This window comes from Mustela nivalis (assembly GCF_964662115.1).
Source record: "Mustela nivalis genome assembly, chromosome: 11".
NCBI classification, from domain to species: domain Eukaryota; kingdom Metazoa; phylum Chordata; class Mammalia; order Carnivora; family Mustelidae; genus Mustela; species Mustela nivalis.
Window position 1 is genome coordinate 41269130 of NC_139030.1, and position 23844 is coordinate 41292973.

General features: G+C 38.9%; 1 protein-coding gene across 1 annotated transcript in view; it reads left to right on the plus strand.

The window, feature by feature from the left end:
- Nucleotides 1-23844, plus strand: part of LOC309843473 (titin-like) — a 275519-nt gene that overhangs the window by 89065 nt on the left and 162610 nt on the right. The window contains 31 exon segments of the mRNA XM_082688984.1: nucleotides 9-287; nucleotides 389-667; nucleotides 808-1095; nucleotides 1237-1524; nucleotides 2869-3150; nucleotides 3391-3669; nucleotides 4102-4383; nucleotides 4674-4952; nucleotides 5399-5686; nucleotides 5797-6075; nucleotides 6188-6466; nucleotides 6557-6835; nucleotides 7840-8127; nucleotides 8264-8551; nucleotides 9276-9566; nucleotides 11533-11820; nucleotides 12621-12713; nucleotides 12840-13125; nucleotides 14016-14199; nucleotides 14405-14494; nucleotides 14591-14858; nucleotides 14972-15232; nucleotides 17049-17258; nucleotides 17459-17536; nucleotides 17634-17660; nucleotides 18099-18158; nucleotides 18460-18543; nucleotides 20175-20240; nucleotides 21598-21645; nucleotides 22553-22957; nucleotides 23390-23449. Coding sequence (XP_082545110.1) covers nucleotides 9-287; nucleotides 389-667; nucleotides 808-1095; nucleotides 1237-1524; nucleotides 2869-3150; nucleotides 3391-3669; nucleotides 4102-4383; nucleotides 4674-4952; nucleotides 5399-5686; nucleotides 5797-6075; nucleotides 6188-6466; nucleotides 6557-6835; nucleotides 7840-8127; nucleotides 8264-8551; nucleotides 9276-9566; nucleotides 11533-11820; nucleotides 12621-12713; nucleotides 12840-13125; nucleotides 14016-14199; nucleotides 14405-14494; nucleotides 14591-14858; nucleotides 14972-15232; nucleotides 17049-17258; nucleotides 17459-17536; nucleotides 17634-17660; nucleotides 18099-18158; nucleotides 18460-18543; nucleotides 20175-20240; nucleotides 21598-21645; nucleotides 22553-22957; nucleotides 23390-23449 — 6756 coding nt within the window.

Below are 23844 nucleotides of genomic sequence, written 5' to 3' on the forward strand. Positions count from 1 at the left end.
CCATACAGAACCGGCCACCTTCGTGAAAAGGTTGGCTGACTTCAGCGTGGAGACAGGCAGCCCCGTTGTTCTGGAGGCCACGTTTACTGGCACACCTCCCATCTCAGTGAGCTGGATGAAGAATGAGTTCCCTCTCTCACAGTCTCACAATTGCAGTATTACCATGACAGAGAAATCGACAATCCTGGAAATTACAGAGAGCACTATAGAGGACTACGCGCAGTACAGTTGTCTGATAGAGAACGAGGCCGGGCAAGACATCTGTGAAGCTCTGGTGTCTGTCTTAGGTGTGTTTAATTAACCCTCTTTTTGTTGCTGTCTTTTCCTTCTTTTAAAACCTCCTCTTCAAGTTCACGTGATTGATTGGTTATCATCCTTCGTACCCTAGAACCGCCCTATTTCATTGAACCTCTGCAACACGTAGAAGCAGCCATCGGAGAACCCACGACTTTACAATGTAAAGTGGATGGAACCCCAGAAATTAGAATTTCTTGGTACAAAGAACACACAAAGCTACGATCAGCTCCTGCATATAAAATGCAATTTAAAAATAACATTGCCTCTTTAATAATCAACAAAGTGGACCACAGTGATGTGGGAGAGTATTCATGCAAGGCAGAAAACAGCGTGGGGGCCGTCGCTTCCTCCGCCGTGCTTGTTATCAAAGGTGATGATGGTTTCATTCAACAAGTCGTGCCATGTGCTGATGGCACCATTTTCTTAAAAACATCAAAATTGTAATGGCTTGAAGTATGTCGTGGATGTTGTCTCTCTTGTAAATAAGGATTATTTGTAACTTCTTTACAGAGCGCAAACTTCCACCTTCCTTTGCAAGAAAACTGAAGGATGTTCATGAGACTCTTGGTTTCCCAGTTGCATTTGAATGTCGCATCAATGGCTCAGAACCTCTTCAAGTGTCTTGGTACAAGGATGGGGTGCTTTTGAAAGATGATTCGAATTTGCAGACATCTTTTGTTCATAACGTAGCAACGCTTCAGATTTTGCAAACTGACCAGAGCCACGTTGGTCAGTACAATTGTTCAGCTTCTAATCCTCTTGGAACTGCTTCGTCCAGTGCCAAGCTCATTCTCTCAGGTGAGTATCTTATCACATTACCCTCTTCATTATGAAAGCTTCACTGATGTGGGCCACTGTAAGACTGGTGCCACTTAGTTTCTGCTCCATGGCTGGGAGCATGAAAACTAAAGTCACCATGTTGGTCTTCACCCTTTTCAGAGCATGAAGTGCCTCCTTTCTTTGATCTAAAGCCTGTATCAGTAGATCTTGCTCTTGGAGAAAGTGGTTCTTTTAAATGTCATGTAACTGGAACTGCACCCATCAAAATCACTTGGGCCAAAGATAACCGAGAGATTCGCCCTGGAGGGAACTACAAGATGACTTTGGTTGAAAATACTGCCACACTGACAGTTCTCAAAGTAAGCAAAGGTGATGCCGGGCAGTACACCTGCTACGCAAGCAACGTTGCTGGAAAAGACTCTTGTTCTGCTCACCTGGGTGTACAAGGTACATGTTCTAGTCAAGTAGCAACATCTCTTTTACTTTTTCAGTATCTTGAAATAAAAGAGGAAGGGTGTGCTTGAAAGTTATGTTTAGAACATTGCTCTGGTAATTAGATCGAATGGATCTAGGACCTTCCAAATGGGGCCAAGCTTTAACGTTTTTTATTTAAAAAATACAAAACTGATGAAACATGGACTGAACGTCCATTTTCAAAGGCTAAACGTAGAGACTAGGGAAATAGCAAACAAAATTTTTTCACGGAATTGCAAGAAAATCTAAGTTTGGAAGAAATCAGCTTAAGACAAAAAAGGAAGTGATCTCAAATGCTTTATTTTGCACACTAGTTTGTAAATTAATGGATTTTGTCACTCTAGAGGACAGCAGATCCCAAACAAGCCCTTCAGGAAGAGTCAGCTTGTGCTCACCTCTCTTTCTCCACTAGCCCCCACTGAAAGAGTTTAGGAAGCCAGAAGGCTGGGACAACATCGATACCCAACCTGGTGGAAGGCAGCCATATCTTTCTGTACCAAGTTCATGGCTGCCATTGTCAGAAATTAAGTCCTTAACTCAGTGAGCTACTGACCTAACCCATTAGAGAATTTTTGAGGGTATTTGTGGTGGTGGTTTATAGGCATCTTGAAATTAAAATAGAATTTTATTTAGCAGTGCATTTACTCTATGACATGCTCTTGATCATTTTTATTTCTCTGAGCTTGAATTTTTTGCTTCAGTCATGAAGAAAGCCTTACTCTCCCCAACTGCAAAGGGAAATTATGAGGGTTGAAGAAATAGCTACGTAAGGTCTATAAGAGAAATGGGCATAAATTTTAAGATATCTCACCCAGTTTTGTTATTCTGACTCCTTATGGTACACATCTGGTATCTTTGCAGCCAGAGTAGATCCATCTCCCCTGGTTTACATCCAGGAGACTAGTCAAGCCCTCTTATTCCCTGGAAATTCAGAGTGCTTCCAACAACAGATAGAGCCCCGGGCCTCTGATCTTGCTTTAAAGATATGATTCTTTTGCTGGGAGGAGAAGCACGTCATAGGGATTAGTGTATTTTCCTCCTTCTGTTTGCAATAACATTTGATGTGGGTGCTTACAGAAATGCACACACTTTATTTTAAATTAAATTATTTCTTTAAATTAAGAAATTTCTACTTAGATTCAACTTAACCATTCTTAAGGACTCATTATGAACTATTGTTCCTTGAACTACATCACATAAATATGTTTTCCAGAGTTTAAGACCTCTCCGACAGAAGGGTTCCTTTTCTCATGTCATCTGGAGTTATATGTGCTTTTTCCATCCCTTACATTGCTATTTTCCTTCTTGGTCCCATAGAACCACCCAGGTTCATTAAGAAGCTAGAACCTTCAAGAATTGTGAAACAGGATGACTACACAAGATATGAATGTAAAATAGGAGGGTCTCCGGAGATCAAAGTTCTATGGTACAAAGACGAGACTGAAATTCAAGAGAGCAGTAAATTCAGAATGTCATTCCTCGACTCGATGGCGGTGTTGGAAATGCACAACCTCAGTGTTGAGGACAGTGGGGACTACACGTGTGAGGCCCGAAATGCAGCGGGCAGTGCAAGCAGCAGCACCTCCTTAAAAGTTAAAGGTCAGTTCGTACTCTTCCTTCATGTTTTTCACAGTGGACGCCTCTTTAGCTGTCCTCAAAGGTCCCTGTTTGACTCTCCAGCAACATCTTCAAATTTTTGAAGGATAGGATCAAAAATTGAAAGTGATGTTTTCTATCTCTGTGTTGGAATAGAAAGCTGATTCTTACTTGAAACTCTATACTTACAGAATACATCCTGATTTTCCTGTCTTTTCTAATTCAATTACCTTCCAATTGTAGAACCACCCATTTTCCGCAAAAAGCCTCATCCCATTGAGACGCTCAAAGGAGCTGATGTCCATCTTGAATGTGAGCTTCAGGGTACTCCCCCATTTCAAGTTTCTTGGCATAAAGATAAGAGAGAACTTCGAAGTGGCAAGAAGTACAAGATCATGTCTGAGAACTACCTGACGAGTATTCACATCCTAAATGTCGATGCCGCTGACATGGGGGATTACCAGTGCAAAGCCACCAATGATGTGGGGAGTGACACTTGTGTCAGTTCTATCACTCTGAAAGGTTAGAACAGCCTCGGTCTTTTCTGTCTTCCATTTCCCTTCTAATTTCCTTCCCTCTAATTTTAATGCTCTGTTTGCTTCCTAGTGATTGCCCAGTCCTTTATCACCCCCTGTGTCTTCTACTTTCCCTTTATTCTCTTCCAAATCCTTTGATGTTTAGTGTGCATCTCATATCCGAATCCTACCAAGGATCATTTGAGATGGTTTTTCCAGTGGGTTGCATTGAACTCAGAAAGCTTGGAAGGGACAAGACATTTGATTCTTTTGGCTTAATATAAACTGTAACATGTCCCTGCTCCCACTCACCAAAAATAACCTCTTATTTAAGAAATGAAAACAATGTATTGTCACTAGGGGAATTCCTAGCATTGCATAACTTGAGGGAGGTCTACTAGCCCCACACATTTTAAATGATTTGTCTCTTTTTTGTCAGCACCACCAAGATTTGTGAAGAAGCTCAGTGATGTTTCTACCATCATTGGGGAAGAAGTTCAGCTGCAGGCTACTGTTGAAGGCGCCGAGCCAATATCAGTGGTGTGGTTCAAAGATAAAGGGGAGATTGTTAGAGAGAGTGACAACATATGGGTTTCTTATTCAGAAAACATAGCAACCCTACAGTTTGCAAGAGCAGAAACAGTCAATGCTGGGAAGTACACCTGTCAGATCAAAAATGATGCCGGAATGCAAGAATGCTTTGCCACACTATCTGTTCTCGGTCAGTATGAGTGGAATGGAACGTTACCATGAACAAGAAGCACACACTTACTAGTATCTGCCTTGTCTTTTCTTCTCTTTTTTCTTTTTTCTTTTCTTTTCTTTTCTTTTTTTTTTCAGTGTTCCAAAATTCATTGTTTATGCACCACACCCAGTGCTCCATGCAATATGTCCCCTCCTTAATACCCACCACCAGGCTCACCTATCCCCCCACTCCCTTCTAGTATCTATGTTTTCTCTAGCTTTTCAGTTTGAATGTAAATGTTGAAGGTAATTTATATCTCATTCCAGAACCTGCAGCAATCGTGGAAAAGCCAGAGTTCGTAAGGGTCACCACAGGGGACACCTGTACCTTGGAGTGCACAGTCACAGGCACACCTGAACTCAGTACCAGATGGTTTAAGGATGGAAAAGAACTGACAAGTGACAGCAAATACAAAATAAGCTTCTTCAACAAAGTGTCTGGCCTTAAGATTATCAACGTGGCACCTAGTGACAGTGGCATATATAGTTTCGAGGTGCAAAACCCTGTTGGCAAAGACAGTTGTACAGCTTCAATTCAAGTTTCAGGTTGGTCGGTGGGACTTTTATCTCACTGTTATCATAATGTAATTCCTGATTTACATATATGTGTGTGGGATGCTCTGTCTTCTACAGTGGGACATTAGTAAGTTAGATCCCTTTCTCTGGGGGAAATTTCCACAATTCAGAGTGGTAGGAGTAAAACTGAACCCCTGGACAAGGATCAGGTGGTCTTTAACCCTCTCTTATACTGGGATAATTTACCATATAATGATTCACAGTGATGAGAGACCAAAAGCCCTCTCCTGTCGGCTAGCACATCTTGCCCATTGATTCTCGAGGTTTTCAGCTGTGTGAACCCAGAGGGAATTATTTGATATCCTTGTAAGAAAGCCTAGTGGATATAGGTATATTCCATCAAAAAAACAATAATTCTCTTCTCAAATCGTTTTATAACTGATGTCCCTTGATTGTTTGATTTTTATCCCATTCAGACCGGGTTGTTCCTCCTTCATTCACGAGAAAATTGAAAGAGACAAAGGGTCTGTCTGGCTCCTCAGTTGTCATGGAGTGCAAAGTCTATGGGTCACCGCCCATCTCTGTCTCCTGGTTCCATGAAGGAAACGAGATCAGCAGTGGACGGAAATACCAGACCACCCTGACAGACAACACTTGTGCTTTAACTGTGAACATGCTAGAAGAATCAGATGCTGGTGACTACACGTGTGTAGCTACTAACGTGGCCGGTTCTGATGAATGCCGTGCTCCTTTGACCGTGAGAGGTCAGTTCAAACAACAGGAAAATGGAACTGCATTTCATAACATATTAAGCAAGATTATCATCAAAATCGAAAAATATTAAATTGCTCTTGGTATGTAATTTTTTGTTTAGAGCCACCATCCTTTGTTCAGAAACCCGAGGCCATGGACGTGTTAACCGGGGCCAATGTCACTTTCACAAGCATCGTAAAAGGAACACCTCCTTTCAGCGTCAGCTGGTTCAAGGGTAGCAGCGAACTCATCCCGGGGGACAGGTGTAACATATCTCTGGAGGATTCCGTGGCAGAGCTGGAGTTGTTTGATGTAGAGACAACACAAAGTGGAGAATATACCTGCATAGTCAGTAATGAGGCTGGCAGAGTTTCTTGCACGACACATCTCCACGTAAAAGGTTTGTTTGACGGCTAGTCCGCATTTTTATACCCGACGTACATGAAGGAACAGCTGTGTTTCTGTCCGAATGTATGTGTTTGATATCGTATTTTCCCATTTGCTTATGACAGCTGCAGCCAAATTTGTGAAGAGACTCAATGACTACAGCATAGAGAAAGGGAAACCCTTGATTCTAGAGGGTACGTACACTGGAACGCCTCCTATTTCAGTCACGTGGAAGAAAAACGGCATAAATATAATGCCTTCTCAGAGGTGTAATATCACCACAACTGAAAAATCTGCAATCCTGGAAATTCCAAGTAGCACCATAGAGGATGCCGGACAGTACAACTGCTACATTGAAAATGCTTCTGGAAGAGATTCCTGTTCGGCACAAATACTAATACTAGGTTTGTTGCGACCCTGCCTTCATTGCGCCCTATATAAAGACTCATTCTGACATGTCTCTTTTTGACAAATTCTCTCTCTCTTGCCTGCAGAACCACCGTATTTTGTCAAGCAGTTGGAGCCTGTTAAGGTGACCGTTGGAGATTCTGCCTCTTTACAATGTCAGATTGCTGGGACCCCTGAAATTGGGGTGTCTTGGTACAAAGGCGATACGAAATTAAGACCGACTACCACCTGCAAAATGCATTTTAGGAACAATGTTGCTACACTGGTTTTCAACCAGGTTGATGGTAATGACAGTGGAGAGTATATCTGCAGAGCTGAAAACAGCGTGGGAGAGGTTTCTTCTTCAACGTTCCTCACGGTTCAAGGTGATTGGAATGTTTTAAGAGTGAATGAATTTGTGTTTCTTTTGAACCATATTTAAAATATCTGGCGAAGCCCTCGTTTTAGGAAAAGCTTGCCCAAGGCAAAATGTTCTGCTTAAGAAATTCCATCTACAGTTAGTGGCTCATCCTCTTCTGAGACTGGGAGAGATAAGAGGATTACATCTTCAGTTGAAAGGATCATGCAGTCACTTGTCTCTATCATTAAATCTTTCAGAAAAATGATAACCATATATTTTTTAAAGATTTTATTTATTTATTTGACAGAGAGAAATCACAAGTAGATGGAGAGGCAGGCAGAGAGAGAGAGGGAAGCAGGCTCTCTGCTCAGCAGAGAGCCCGATGCGGGACTCGATCCCAGGACTCCGAGATCATGACCTGAGCCGAAGGCAGCGGCTTAACCCACTGAGCCACCCAGGCGCCCCATAACCATATTTTTAAAATTGCACTTCATAAGTGTCCCATTAAAATTGCCACAGGGCGGTCTTTTTTAAAAATGTAGAAGAATCTGCTATGTGCCTGGAGACCTACCCCAAGCGTTGCTCTTTGAGCTTATATAATTTTGTCCCTAGTGTGCATTAGGGTGACAGCAGAGGGAAAATTTTGCCCCAGAAGTTTATGTTTTTCTTTGTGGCCACGTTAATTCAAGAGCTGTTAGCACCTCCTGATATTTTTTTAAAGATTTTATTTATTTATTTGACACAGAGAGAGAGACAGAGAGGGAACACAAGCAGGGGGAGTGGGAGAGGGAGAAGCGGGCTTCCTGGTAAGCAGGGAGCCTGATGCAGGCCTCGATCCCAGAGACCAGGGATCACGGACTTGAGCTGAAGGTAGACGCTTAGTCAGACTGAGCTACCCAGGTACCCCAGTACCTCCTGATATTTTTATAGACATCCTTTTGTCTATATAGCAATCACTGTAGGAAGGATATTTGGCAAATTAAGAATACATATTCAGAAGTACTCATTATTTTGATTCTGCTCCTACAGAGCAAAAACTGCCACCATCGTTTTCCCGGCAATTGCGAGATGTTCAAGAAACGGTTGGATTGCCAGTTGTGTTTGAATGTACCATCCATGGATCAGAACCTATCTCGGTGTCTTGGTTTAAAGATGGCAAGCCGTTGAAAGATGGCCCGAATGTACAAACGTCGTTTTTGGATAACGTGGCCACTCTCAACATCTTTAAAACAGACCGGAGCCTCGCGGGCCAGTATTCTTGCACAGCCACGAATCCCTTCGGGTCTGCTTCCTCCAGTGCCAGACTCCTCCTCACAGGTTTGTGGCCGCTTCAGCTTCTTTCTGTCTTGGTAGTTAAAATTTCTATCATCAAAATGAAGGAGAAAATGCCACTGTTCCTGTAAAGTGGGATGGCTGCAGAGCCTGAAACCGTGTCTTTCTGCTCTGTTTTTAGAGGGGAAGAACCCGCCCTTATTTGACATCCCTGTCACCCCTGTGGATGCCGTGGTTGGGGACAGTGCTGACTTCGAGTGCCATGTTACTGGAACACAACCAATAAAGGTCACCTGGGCCAAAGATAGCAGAGAGATACGAAGTGGCGGAAACTACCAGATAAGTTACCTGGAAAACACAGCCCACCTAACAATTCTGAGAGTAGACAAGGGAGACTCTGGGCAATATACCTGCTATGCTGTGAATGAAGTGGGAAAGGACTCGTGCATGGCTCAACTTAACATAAAAGGTATCTTTTGTTTTGCATAGTTGTTTCCTGTTCTTTTCCAAGGGTGCAGTTTCTATCAGGACAGCGAAATTTAGGACAGTTTTCCACAAATGACATAAAAATGATGAAGAAGAAGTAAGTTTCTCTAGAGAACAAGTGATCTTTTTAAATCCATATTTTTTAATATATTGTAAGCATTTTATTAACATTGCATAGAATATAAAGTTCTATGCTTACTATATAGAGCAAAAAATAAAGTATTAATTATAGCTTATATTATACAAATATACATATATATACACACACACGTGTATATACATACACACACGTATATTTCTGACATATCAGATGTATCTTTCCACTACCCCCCTCTCATTCTACCTCAATAACCAATGGATACCTACTTTGTTCCATGAAAACTTAAATCTATATTTTTCTAAAATTGTAGATATCCTACATGACCCTAAGACCACCCTCCTCTTTTTCTTTTTTTTACAGCTTTATGGTTCTGTAAATGGTCATAAGTTATTTTTATCATTTATCCCATAAATCACAGGACAGTTTAGAATAAGCTTGTGGAAGGAAGCAGAGATGTTTAGAAATGGACACTGATTCATTTCATCTAGTCAGTTAGCATTAACTTCTAATATAAAGTAGGACTTCATTTTCCTGAAGAGCCTTCTGTCAATAACCTGCTTCCATTTCAAATGGCTTCCATTTCAAATACCGTTGCCATTTCTTGCAGAGCGGCTCATCCCACCAAGTTTCACTAAAAAACTCTCAGAGACTGTTGAAGAAACGGAAGGGAATTCTTTCAGACTCGAGGGCCGTGTTGCTGGTTCCCAGCCTATAACAGTTGCATGGTACAAGAATAATATAGAGATACACCCAACAGCTAACAGTGAGATCACATTCAAGAACAACACCCTCCTGCTGCACGTCAAGAAGGCGGGCATGGGCGATGCTGGTTTGTACACATGCAAAGTGTCAAATGACGCGGGCTCTGCTCTGTGCACATCTTCCATTGTCATCAAAGGTGAGTCATCATCGTGGTCCCCAGCCTCCGCCAGTGTTCTTCTTATTGCCTGTTAGCTAGCTAGGCCTGTGCATTTCATCTTTAATTCTGTTGGCCAGATAAGTTCTAGAAGATACACAGTTGACTCTTAAACAACATGGAGTCTAGGATCACCAACAAATCCCCGTGTAAATTTTGACTCTGCCAAGACTTTTCTAATAGCGTCCTGTTGACAGGAGGCCTTACCAATAACATAAACAGTTGATTATATATTCTTACAATACAGTGAACTGGAGAAAAGAATACATTCGTATCAAAGAGGGAACCACACCATTCCAACCCATGTTGTTTAAGGGATGACTGTAAATATACGGGATGTCACTGGCTGGCCATAATTCCACATATATTTATTTGAAATACATACTATTTATAATTACGTGCCCAGCAAAGGAGGTGTTCTGTAATAAATGGACTAAAATCTTAGCATGTGAATCATATCCCAAAATTCTCTCAGGTGGTTAGCAGTCTAAGTCTACTTGGAAATTTATGCCTCAGTAATATATGAATTTTTATGAAGCATGCGTATTTTGAAAATTTCTTAAAATTTCGTCATGGAAAAACACATTAGCTTTGCCACTTACAAGTTATATCACATTCTGAAACACTCTCTTTTCTATTTCTAAAGGATTATTTTTGACATATCCTACCCAAAACTTGTAGCCTGTAAATGAATGTTAATCCCAGACAAAAGAGTAGAATTTGTTCAAAGGGAAAAAAAAAAGATGAGAGGAAAGATGCTGTCTATTATGGAGGATGTATTTACGTATACAGTCCTAACTTGAGGGAAAGAAATAGACTATCTTTTAAGGAGATCCTCTTTTCTGGTCCTCTGATCATAAAATGGCTTCATCCAGATGATTATGGTGCAGATTCATCAAAATCACTTTATAAGCCAACTTTCTTAGAGCAGCTTGGAGTTTGATACCAGCTCTGATGTGATATAGTTAGCCATTTCAGGGCACAGGCATAGGTAATAGGTTAATGCCACTAATGGGCTTGTGTCTTTGAGTTGTCTTAACTTAAAACATACTCATTTTATAGAATTTAAGTTCATTTAGTTTTAAAATATATGTAATGAAACAAAAAATATATCCTTAATGGTGGTTTATATTCATGATTTATGTCCCTGGTGGATTTGCCATTGAGTAGATGAGTACTTTTTATCACATTCTGAGGCTATTTCTTCATAGAATTTTTTTTAAGAGTGGGTATTGCAAGTTTTAATCATTATAGTCATGACTGTTGCCTTATGTTTATAACTAGTTCTCAGTATCATTGAATAAAGCCATTACATAATATTGAGTTGTACACGCCCTTCCTACCATGTTACCTGTATATTCCTCATTGGTTTTCAGTTGAACACTGAGCTTCAACTGCTATATCCCTTGGGCAAAGATGAGATTTTAAATGCTACTGTAGCTGCATTTCATAGCTAAAGAGGAAAACCAGGGAAAATCACATATTACGATGTGGGTTCACAGATTACTCAAATGTTGGCTTTCTTTCCCAGAGTGTGGCAAGAACTGCTGCTCTAGATGAGCAGAATTCCCCAGGAGGCCCTTTGTTTTTAGGGCATAGCAAATATAGCAAATATACAGTTATATGCATGTTCAGGGGAATTAGCAGTGTGCTGTACAGCACCGAAGTTTATGGGAACTGCCAGTTGCCATGTTTGCAGTGTTTAGTCAGGACATGGAGCTTGCACGATCTTTGGTCAACATGGCATCTGCTCTTTGCTTGTTTTTCAACCTTTATCTTCCTTAAAAACTCCAACAAATGCAACTACTGCCTTCAGAGAGGAATCATTCTTGATTCGGTTACTGATTCAGCTCATTACCCGTTAGAGGCAAAACTGGTTTCTTTTCTGGAATTTCGAAACTTTTTGCCTTTATGTTCCTTTTAAGCAAAGCTATCTTTGTAATTCCAGAACCAAAGAAGCCACCTGTGTTTGATCAGCACCTTACTCCAGTAACAGTAAGCGAAGGAGAATTTGTGCAGCTCAGCTGCCATGTGCGGGGATCAGAACCCATCAGGATCCAGTGGCTGAAGGCTGGAAGGGAAGTAAAGCCCTCAGACAGATGCAGCTTCAGCTTTGCTAATGGGACTGCCGTGCTGGAACTGAAGGATGTGGTGAAAGCAGATTCGGGAGATTATGTGTGCAAAGCTTCGAATGTGGCTGGAAGCGACACTTCAAAAGCCAAAGTGACCATTAAAGGTACAGATACCTCAAAATTAGCATTCCAGTTAAGCCAATGACCACTCCTATTGATTTGTGTATTACAACTTAAGTAAGAATAGAATTCATTTTTCAGAAATATCAATTAATGCTCATTTGCAATTTATAGCCTCCTTGTTATAACTGCAGTATTAGGTAATTGAGTGGGAATAATTTTGATACACATTGTCTGACATTACCCACAGTTCACCATCCTATTTCTCATACCTCTTCCCACCATATCCAAGAAGGTATAATTAAGGTCCAAAGATGATCTATGATAATGTGACATGAGGGAATCTAATGTCATAGTCCTGGAGGAAATCGATCGAATAAAGCCAAGCCTAGAAATATGAAATTGGACACTGCTCTTACGATTGTAGTTCAGCCAGAGCACCTGGGTGGCTCAGTGGGTTAAGCCTCTGACTTTGGCTCACGTCATGATCTCAGGGTCCTGGGATGGAGTCCCGCACTGGGCTCTCTGATTAGCATGGAGCCTGCTTCCCCTCACTCTCTGCCTGCCTCTCTGCCTAGATCTCTGTCTGTCAAATAAATAAATAAAATCTTTTTAAAAATTATAGAAAAAAAACTATTATAGTTCAACCTGCATGCGAAAGCTACAAGTAGTTATAAATGCCTATTAAACTGCTTTATCTTCCATAATCCACTCTTATACGTAGTGAGTCCTGGAGTGAATGATATCTTTGACACTGCCAAATGCCTAAAGCTCATTTTACAAAGGAATTATTTATTCCACTTTTAAGGTAACTGTGATAATAAAACATGTAAATGTTTTTCAGACAAACCAGCTGCAGTCCCAGCAGCTAAGAAAGCGGCCGTAGACGGGAAACTCTTCTTCGTGTCAGAACCTCAGAGTATCAGAGTGGTAGAAAGTAAGTATTTCGTGAGCGGTACATTACCTTCACTGACTTTGTATGGTTTTACCACTGATTTAATTTTGGAAGAGCTGATTTGGGGAAATCAAGGTTTTTTATTCATTTGCTTTCATTCTTCCTTAGAAACCACCGCAACATTTATCGCAAAAGTTGGAGGTGATCCAATCCCAAATGTTAAATGGACAAAAGGGAAATGGAGGCAACTGAACCAGGGGGGTCGCATTCTTATCCATCAGAAAGGCGATGAAGCAAAGTTGGAGATTAGAGACACCACAAAGACCGATTCTGGATTGTATCGGTGTGTCGCATTTAATAAACACGGTGAAATTGAAAGTAACGTTAACCTACAGGTGGATGAAAGGAAGAAACAGGAGAAGATTGAAGGAGATCTCAGAGCAATGCTGAAAAAGTAAGTTCAATTAAAACACAATGAATACTGTTATGCTGAAAATAAATTTAAAAAAAAAACGCTTATATGCCATAAAGAAAACATGAAATAAAAACACTATGAAATATCAAATAAATAAATAAAATCTTAAAACACACACACACACAGTCATTTTCCAGTCACAAAGAGATCTTTTAAGAGGCATGGACCATCCCTTCCAAGATTCTGATGATAAATGAACATAAGCACCCAGACATTCTCACAGAAACGTATAAGCAAACACCCAGTATTTGGGCATAGGTTAGCAGTTTCTGAATGATCATGAGGAAGTTTTGAGAATGAAGTGAGTTTTATTAAAATTTTAGGCAAAGGAATTGGCCTACAGAGAAATCTATATCTGTCTCAATATGAAATTTTTGTTTGTACATAGCATTTCTCATGTTCTGAATTCTTTCCTAGATCAACACTTGAAACATTTCCATAATTACCAATACTTTCAACACAAATTATGTTTCAATATAGTCAGTTATTAATCAACATTTTCCTTCCACACATCTTTCCCATAACACATGATGTTTACCCTTATTAATGCTTTTCCAGTGCTGTTGCTTTTCCTTTTAATTATTTCATTTGGTTGTAAAATTTACAAACATTCCAAATTCTTTCTTAAATTCTTCAATTAAGTTTCTGTGCTTTGTTAGAATGGTCTAATCTTTACTCCATCACCAAACCCACTTTTTTTTTTATTGTTAATGCAGTAAAACTAATATTTCTTAAACAAAGGATATAGCACTATGCCTTTGTGAGAGGGTGAAAAAAGCCTTATTGATATTTATAATCTTTAAATGATGATAGGCAATTCAAAATAAATAGAAAACAGGTGATTCATGTTTATTTCTGATTTCATTCAGGACTCCAGTCTTAAAGAAAGGATCTGGAGAAGAAGAGGAAATCGATATCATGGAACTTCTCAAAAATGTTGATCCTAAAGAATATGAAAAATATGCCCGCATGTATGGAATCACTGACTTCCGAGGTCTTCTTCAAGCATTTGAACTGCTAAAGCAAAGTCAGGAAGAAGAGACACATAGATTGGTATGATCTTTTGTAAATAGCGTCATCTTAAAAATTAACTTTTGAAACATCTAATAGGTAGCCTTTGAATTTCTAGAACCCTACAGCTGTGTGAGATCATTTAATATAACCTAAGCAGCATCAATAATGGAAGCTGAACATAATCATGCATCCTCCAATTCAATTTTTCCCCATATGTAATACTTTCTATGCTTTTCCTCCTCAGGAAATTGAGGAAATAGAGAAGTCAGAGAAGGATGAAAAGGAATTTGAGGAACTTGTATCATTTATTCAGCAAAGGTTGTCACAGACAGAGGTAAAGTGAATCATGAAGATAATACAGTGAACAGACTGTTATTGGGAATTAGAAGGGAAGGAGTGACTAATGTGTGTTAATTCTTTACTCTCGTAGCCTGTCACTCTGATCAAGGACATTGAGAATCAGACAGTTTTGAAAGATGATGATGCTGTGTTCGAAATTGACATTAAGATTAATTATCCAGAAATCAAGCTTTCATGGTACAAAGGGACTGAAAAACTGGAGCCCAGTGATAAATTTGAAATAAGTATTGATGGTGATCGACATACACTCAGAGTCAAAAACTGTCAACTTAAAGATCAGGGCAATTATAGGCTGGTGTGTGGTCCACACATTGCTAGTGCTAAACTAACTGTAATTGGTAAGTAGAAAGCATTTTATTTAAAAAAAAAAAAAGCAATGTGTGAGATTCTTTTATTGTTGAGCACATCTGCATGTATATTAAACAATATGTTTTCTGTGTCATACCTGCAGAGCCTGCCTGGGAACGGCATCTTCAGGATGTTACTTTGAAAGAAGGCCAGACTTGCACCATGACATGCCAGTTTTCCGTGCCAAACGTAAAATCTGAATGGTTCAGAAATGGCAGAATCCTTAAGCCCCAGGCTAGACATAAGACAGAAGTGGAGCACAAAGTCCATAAACTGACCATCGCTGATGTTCGAGCAGAAGACCAGGGGCAGTACACCTGCAAATATGAAGACCTTGAAACTTCAGCAGAGCTCAGAATTGAAGGTGGGTGAATGGCCACAGCTGGGGTTATTCGTGCAAAAGTCAATGGCAAATGTGGTGCAGGACCCCTCCCGCGGCCGCCCTGCCATTACACGTATGCCAAAGTGCCCGTGTGTTTTCCTTTCCCACCTAGCATTCACTCACATCTCAAGATGCACACTAAATCAAGAGACGTGTTCACACAAGTGCTGGATCTTTTGCATGTTTTTTTTTTCTTTAACCAAAGGCAGACTTCAGTCCAAACAAAGACATGACTAACAGTTACTTGAATTCCATAATTCTGCTAAATTCAATCATTCCTTGTAATTTCAATAAATTGCATAATTCTCACCCCTATGATTCTCATTGTAAGATAGAGATCTTGGAAATGACTAGATTTTATAGCATTGCTAAAAGATCTTGGCTATATCTAATAGATCTAAAAAAATCTTTTTTGTCTATAGAAATTAATTTGTGTGAGATTAACTTGTCTGAAGCTTATTAGATAAAATTAACAATGTCATATGTGATTAGCAGCTCTTTTTCAAAGTAATTATTTAATGCAAGGCTTATATTCCAACCTTCTAAATCTCTGAAATAAAGGGAGATCTCAGGATATAAGAGCAATAATATTTATTTTCTAATCCTTTGATCTTTGAATCTACTTGTCTGAAACTTATTAGATAAAATTAACAATGTCATATGTGATTAGCAGCCCTTTTTCAAAATAATTATTTCATGCGAAGATTATATTCCAGCCTTCTAAATCTCTGAGATAAAGGGAAATCTCAGGATTTAGGAGCAATAATATTTATTTTTTAATCCTTTGATCATATTCACTGTTTGAAGACTCCCTTGGACTGTAGTGAGCAACATTTTAGCTGTAATGATGTTTCAGCATAGTGGTAGGTGCCCATTTATAGTTGTTAAAATATAATTAGGTGACTTATTTACACAAACATTTCAACTTCTCAGGCTTGCTTTAAATGGATATCAATGCCTGGTTTTATTTTAAAGGTCAGAAATTTTTAGTAGGTTTCTATGTGAAGGATCCAGTTGAAACGACTTCTCATTTTTTAAATTATTGCATTCTTATATGATCCTTCAAAAAAAAGAAAAGACTCACCAGAGTATTTTTGATGTCTGAGATGTTCTTGATACAGCTAGACACTGAATTCCAGACTTCTAAAATCTTGCAAAAAGATCCTCTACTGCAGCCCATTCCCCTACTAAATATTCTTGCCATTCATTCCCAGTGTGAGGGGTGGGGTGAGCCCTTCGTACATGGCCACAGGTGCTTACAAAGCAAGTTTCAGAACTCTCAAAAGTGAACCGTCTGAAATTGAGAAGTTCAGATTTCCTCTTGAGTTTAAAGTTTCACAAGGAAAGTTATGGCATACTAGATAATAAACAATTCTAGGTCCTGAATCAGAAAATTCTCTAACAGAGGAAAGAATTTCAGAGGTAAATAAGTTACAGAGGAAAATGAAGTTTATGTTCCCTTTATTTTGAAGCCCCAATTTCACTAACATTTTTAAAGTTTAATTTGACTTTTGGGTCTTAAGCCGTTTTGACTCTTGCTTTTGTGCAAATGCTTTAAGGACGCTCGTAGATTTCTTACTCTTTGCTATGTTGGTCCTGAAGAAATACACTTAAGTATAGGGATAATTTTTTGTTACTGATGCAAAACAGAGCACTTTCTTTTTTTCTATGTTTTCAGCCTATGTTATTTTTCTAGCTGGTTACACAGGTGGAGGCTTTGGATACCTGAGGGGAAAGCACAGTGGAAAAATTTCCTTCCTGTACAATCTCACTTTGACTCTCCTTTATATTTGAACAGCTGAACCAATTCAGTTTACGAAGCGCATACAGAACATTGTGGTGAGCGAGCATCAGTCTGCCACCTTCGAATGCGAAGTGTCCTTTGATGACGCCATCGTAACGTGGTACAAAGGACCAACAGAACTGACTGAGAGCCAGAAGTACAACTTCAGGAATGATGGTCGGTGCCATTATATGACCATCCACAATGTGACCCCAGATGATGAAGGTAATTTAGTGGACAGCATCCCTGTGAATATATAATTTAAATCTTGTCTGTTTTACATATTTCTACCCTAACTTACACTCTGTAATTCTATATAGAATACGTTTTTTAGGAAAGAGAATGATAAATAAATCCATACTGTATTTAAATAAAGAAATGTTATTTATAGATGTACCGGGAAATAAAAATTTGATTCTTCTTAGGTGTCTATTCAGTAATTGCTCGACTGGAACCGAGAGGTGAAGCAAGAAGCACAGCAGAGCTGTACTTAACGACTAAAGGTCAGAGGACACCTCCATTTAAGCCACTGCAATCCCTGAAATAGTCCTGCCTGAACGACTCTAAATACAAAAATGTCATTTTTTTTTTCTTTTGCAGAAATTAAGCTTGAGATGAAGCCTCCTGGTAAGTTTAAAAAAAAAAAAAAAAAAAAACGAAAAATCAACCCTTGCTCAAATATATTCAGCAGATTTTTCTAAATGGTGGAAGCCAAACTGAAATGTCTAAAAATATTCTTTAGGTTTTTCAGTAAGATCTTATTCAGTAAAATGATTTTCGGGAAATAATATAACTGTTAGGCTTTGTAAGCTTGAGAAATGAGAGATAAGAAGGTCTCATCCAGCTGATATCTAGGATCATGCCAAAATTTTGTGGCCATAGAACAGAACCAGTTTTCACAGGGAATAAACATGCCTATGTGGTTGTATGCAAAAGAATCCTAATATCTCTGTATCTGTGTATTAGATTCTGCTGTTGGAAATGCCTGACAAGCACATCTTAGTTGACTAATAAATATGTGTGGTCTCAGTGCCTCCATTCTTACCATCAATTGTTCATTTTCAGATATTCCTGACTCCAGAGTTCCAATTCCAACCATGCCTATCAGAGCAGTACCTCCAGAAGGTAACACCCAGCACAACACCTGGGCTTGCAGCAACAATGTTCTGTACCACTAGGAAATTAGTGAGGCCAAACCATAGTAGAGAGCCAGAACACATCCTTGTGTGTCATAGTCTTCATTGTGTAATTAAAAATCAAAGCAAGAGAGTAGTAACAATTAAGGTATATGCTGTTTTTATTTGTGCTGATTGATGAATTGGTACTATAACACCTATGATTACTGAAAGAAACTCATAAGACTTTTCATTATACTTCACACAAAATAAGAAACCAAACCATGATGATGACATTTTTTTTTCCTCAGAAATCCCTCCTATGGTTGTTCCTCCTATTCCTCTGTTGCTACCATCACCTGAAGAAAAGAAGCCACCAGCAAAACGCATTGAAGGTATTTTATGCTATCTACCTAAATGTCAAAATATATATAATCAACTATTGCAGACCAGAACATGCTGTCTAATGCAACATGTTGGCCCTCTTGTGGCCAGCAGGTTAAATTGCCTTTCAAAATTATTTGCTCTAATGAAATGTGTGAGACAGGTGATTAAAACACTGAAAATCATCAGACAAACCAAATGCAATGCTTAATATTAAGATATTTCATCTTGATGTAATCACTGAAACACTAGTGGTGAATTTTTTTTCATGTTTCATATTTTATATTTTAGCTATATGTAACTACATATTTAACAATAAAATAATAGAATTAATTTCTAGTGAAGCTTCTGGAAATAAACCATACTAGTTTATAGTCATGTTGCAAGTTATAGTGTCCTTTTTCTCAATTACAAGGTTAACACCTTTTTAAAATTCTCTATTTTGTTACCAAAATGTGATTTAGAGTTTCTTTGATATATTTGATTTTTTTTTTCTTATCTAAGGAATGAGTTCACTAATAAGCAGCTCTTGAGCATGTCAAGCAACTTCCCTTTTCAAATATTTCAATAGACAGATTATACTATTTGTTCCCCAAGCTGCTCAACTAAATCAATCAACAGACTGCCTGGGACTTTCTAGAGTTCTGGGTAGTTAAGAATTGCTGTCAGAATTCTCCTTGCTTCAGGAAGAAATTCTGCATGTCAAAGCCATATTTTTCCATAGTCAGATTTTTCTGTAGTGGCTTCCAGGGTTTGGCATGCTAGTACCCCAATATCTGCTACCTCTGGTATCAAGAGCTTGAGCTGGTGTTCAGCCAGCCTCGGGGAAAATTCAGTGGGGAAAAATAAACAAACAAACCTTCCAGTATTGTGACTAACACATCTCAATAACAAATAAAATCATTTTTATAATTTATATGAAGACTTAAATATATTTCATCTACTTTTATTTTTTTCTTTTTTATCTACTTTTAATAGCAGAGAGGAACAAGAATCAAAAATCATAAATTTCTACTTAAATTTTTGTCAGGAGTAACAATTTACCTTAATGAATGATTTATTCTTTGAGCACTACTAGCAACAGGGCTAAGTTTGACTACCCACTGGGGAACTTGGGAAATGAAATCATATTTTAAAAATTAAAAACAGTGTTATTTATTCATGAATATTAAGAGCCATAACTCAAGTTATAAGTAGGGGCTATGACCAAGGTATAATGTCAGCAACAACAAAGAAGATTTCCACAATATCATAGATTTTAACTTTACTAATTTTTTAATTTTACTAATTCACTTGCTATTCTTCATCCTGATAAATTTAAAGTGTTCTTATCTAAGCGAAACAAAGTGAAGACATGTACCTTTTCTATTTATGGTATCACTTCGGTTCACGTTCTTTGTGTTTTGAAAATGTAGGCAGGCATAAAATCAGTGAAGATGTAGAATCACCCCACATGTTCTGTCTCCATCCAAAAACCATGTTCTGCATTCTAGCGCAAGACCTTTCTGATACAGGTATCTTGCAGTTAGGTGGCAAGAGTGTCACTACCACCAAAACATATGAAAAAATAAAGTATTTCAGTAAAACTTCTTTGTTTCCTGAAAGCATTTTACTTGCTTATGTCTGGTATCTTATTTTTTAGTGACCAAAAAAGCTGTGAAGAAAGATACCAAAAAAATTGTTGTGAAGCCCAAAGAAGAACCTACAGGTATTATCATTAATTAATGAAAATTGAGTCTTACAGCTTTTCTCCAGGTTAACAGTTTTAAACCCCAAATAGTGGAGGGTGGAGGAAGGTAAGAGTTTGAATCGCCAAAATGGAGGTTCTGCCTTCACTCACTCTCACTGTCTTCTAGAACTCAGCCCTTGCTTTCTCTTTGTCAACTTTCTACTCTTCCCTTTTTTTTTTTTCCCCTCCCCATCCTCCTGTGCCTATGTCTGCCCGTGGCACACTGTGGTAACACCAGAATGTTCTTGTTATCTCTGGAGGGCACTGCCTGCCTGTCCCACAGCTGCTCTTGATCCGGTCCTACCCATAGACAGCCAAGGACCAGTGCTCATTTCCAGTAGCTGCTCCAACCCAACTCCGAACCCTTCCTGGCTCACCTGAGCTGTCAGTCCCTGCAGAAAAACAAAATGCTTTGTGAAGGAAGATTAGTTCAATTACTTCCTTTTTTTTTTAAAGATTTTATTTATTTATTTGACAGAGAGATCACAAGTAGGCAGAGAGAGGTGGGGGAGCAGGCTCCCCACTGAGCAGAGAGCCCAGGGCAGGGCTTGGTCTCAGGACCCTGACATCGTGACCTGAGCCAAAGGCGGAAGCTTAACCTACTGAGCCACGCAGGCGCCCCCCCCCCTTATTAAACTATATCCTGGAAGAGGGTTTTGGTTTTTTTTTTAAGATGTTATTTATTTATTTATTTATTTGGCAGAGAGAAAGAGCACAAGCAGGGGAGCAGGAGGGGAAGAAGCAGGCTCCCCACTGAGCAGGGAGCCAAATGTAGGACTCAATCCCAGGTCCCTGGGATCATGACCCAAGCCAAAGGCAGTCGCTTAATCAGTTGAGCCACCCAAGTGCTCCTGGACGAGTTTTAAGAGGAAGATTAGATCACTAAATTTAAGCAAATAGTTTCAAATGCTTAACTAAGATCAGATCCTTCCTGAAAGGAGGAGGATCCAGGAGCATAAGACACCACTCCCAGAAACACTATGGCAGAAGAGAGCATCATAAAGCATGGGTATTTCCTCAGCTTTACAGTTAACCATTGAAAAAATCAAACATTATTTGTTAGCATTAGACTTACTACTGAATAGTCTCGTAATGTTTCATGTTGATTGAAAATGTTTTACATCAACCTAAGCTAGAATCAAAAGTTCAGCTTTTCACCATTGTAAATATGGCATTCCATTGCAATGCTGGTGAGATAAATCTGGAAATTACAAAGGCATTTTGTATGTTAGCAGTAGTCACAGATTGTACAAATGACTGACAAAGGTGCACGGGATTAGTAAACATTAAATCATGCATTATCTAAAAATAAACATTCTATTTTTTAAAATCCCAGAGGTTGACAAGAAACCCCCGCCTCCTACTGCCTTGATTCCAGCAAAAGGTAAATGAAAAGATATTGTTAAATGTTTTCTGTTATCTCTGAGATGTGCATCACTGCTTTGTATTCTTATTTTCAAAGGCTTCTAGCTGATTGTAAAGTTAAGGCATCTCCTCTGCCATATTAGAATTAGCACGAGAAATGACTATGTCCTATCGCTCTAGTCCCTGGAAAGGAAGTGCAGGCAGATGATTATGCAGCCTCAGTGCTGTGGACACAGAGAAAGCACTGGGTGAGGGGCGGAAAGGGAGGCATCGTCCACTTGCTTCAGTTGCAGCTAACATAGGTGCTAAGGATCATGTAAACAATGTTAGCATTGATTTTTTTAAAAAGTTGTTATTATAAAAGCAACAAATTGACTTGGTTACACAATTTTGAGTATTTTTTTTTAAACTGATGATCCAGTCATATTCAACTATCACTGGGTGTGGTAAAAAAATAATGATACTGTTATGCTGAAAATAAATAAATGAAAAAAAAAGTGTAGCTTTAAAATTAGAAATGTTTCTGAAAGAGAAATTGGAAACTTAAATAGAGGTTAACATTACATGTAAATTCCATTAAATGATCAAATGTTAAGAAATACTGTAAGACCCCAGGAGCTTTCTAAACTGGAGTTCCCATAGAACAATGGAAGATGTGTCCACTGGATAGTTATTGAATACCATTGTGTTCACACCGGAAAAATCCCCAAATGAAGATTGAGTGCCTCCCTGCAGTCTTTATTGTGTTCCATAGCCAACAAAAAAGTAAATGGAACCAGTAGACAGAAGATGTAATAAGTTATCGACATCAGACTGAGATCTGAGATACTGATACTGTTTGACAACATAGACTTTGGTTTCTGAAGTAACAGTATGAATGTAATTAATATGCTAATATTATCTATTTATTTGTTTGTTTATTTCAGCTCCTGAAATTATTGACGTATCCTCCAAGGCTGAAGAAGTAAAAATAACGACCATAACCCGAAAGAAAGAGGTTCACAAAGAACAAGAGGCTGTGTATGAGAAGAAGCGTGCTGTCTACGAGGAGAAGAAACTTTTCATCGAATCTCTGGAAGAACCTTACGACGAACTTGAAGTGGAGCCGTACACAGAGCCATATGAAGAACCTTACTATGAAGAACCAGACGAAGACTATGAGGAGACCAAGGTAGAAGCAAGGAGGGAAGTTCATGAGGAATGGGAAGAAGACTTCGAGGAAGGCCAGGAATACTACGAAAGGGAAGAAGGTTATGACGAAGGGGAGGAAGACTGGGAGGAAACTTACCAAGAGAGAGAAGTGATCCAAGTGCAAAAGGAGGTTTACGAAGGTGTGTATCAACCGGAGTCACTTCTTTCCTCTTTTCCCCAGTGTGTGATATTTTCAGGGCTATGAACCTGAGCTGCAATAGACAGGAAAACAGTGAAATGACCATTTCGATCTTTCAAGGTTAGACATTTTTAGAAACTTACTCTTGGCATTTCTTCAGTCACTTTCAGGCTTTGACATTGTTAAGTCGAATCATGTTGCCATATCACAAAAACCCGAGGGTTGTCGTCTAATGCAGGAGTTCAGGGCTTACTTCCTCACCCCTCTGCATCTCTGCTCAATCCTGCTTCGAAATCCAGCGCCAGGGATCATATTAGCCATAAAGATCCCAAACGCAATACTTTCCGCAAATATATATTATTTCCTATGAAGTTCATACAGTCAGCTAGAAGTTACTTAAGCATTCCTTTTTATTCCTCTGTTTTTGCTAAAGAATCACACGAGAGAAAAATTCCAGCCAAAGTGCCTGAAAAGAAAGCCCCGCCTCCAAAAGGTATGTAATTGGGATTCTTGAACTAGATCAGAGCATCCACATCATTATCATGGCTTGTTTGGCAAAGATGTATAAGTCACCAGTCCAATCCAATAGGCACAACTTCTTCTCTAAGCTTTATTGCCTCAATGAATTTTCTTCCTAAGAATATATAATGTACTTAATGCAAAAATTAAAAGGATGATAAAAAGATGGTTATGATACATATTTTTTTATTTCAAAATATTTCAAGTACAGAAATGTGTACTTAAATTTCAGAGTACCAGACTCATTTCTTTCTTAAAAATTATATATGTATATATATGTATATATGCATGTAGACATATATATTTCTATATAAACATACGTAGATACATAGATACATAGGGACAAAGAGAGAGTTTCAGTAGAAATTC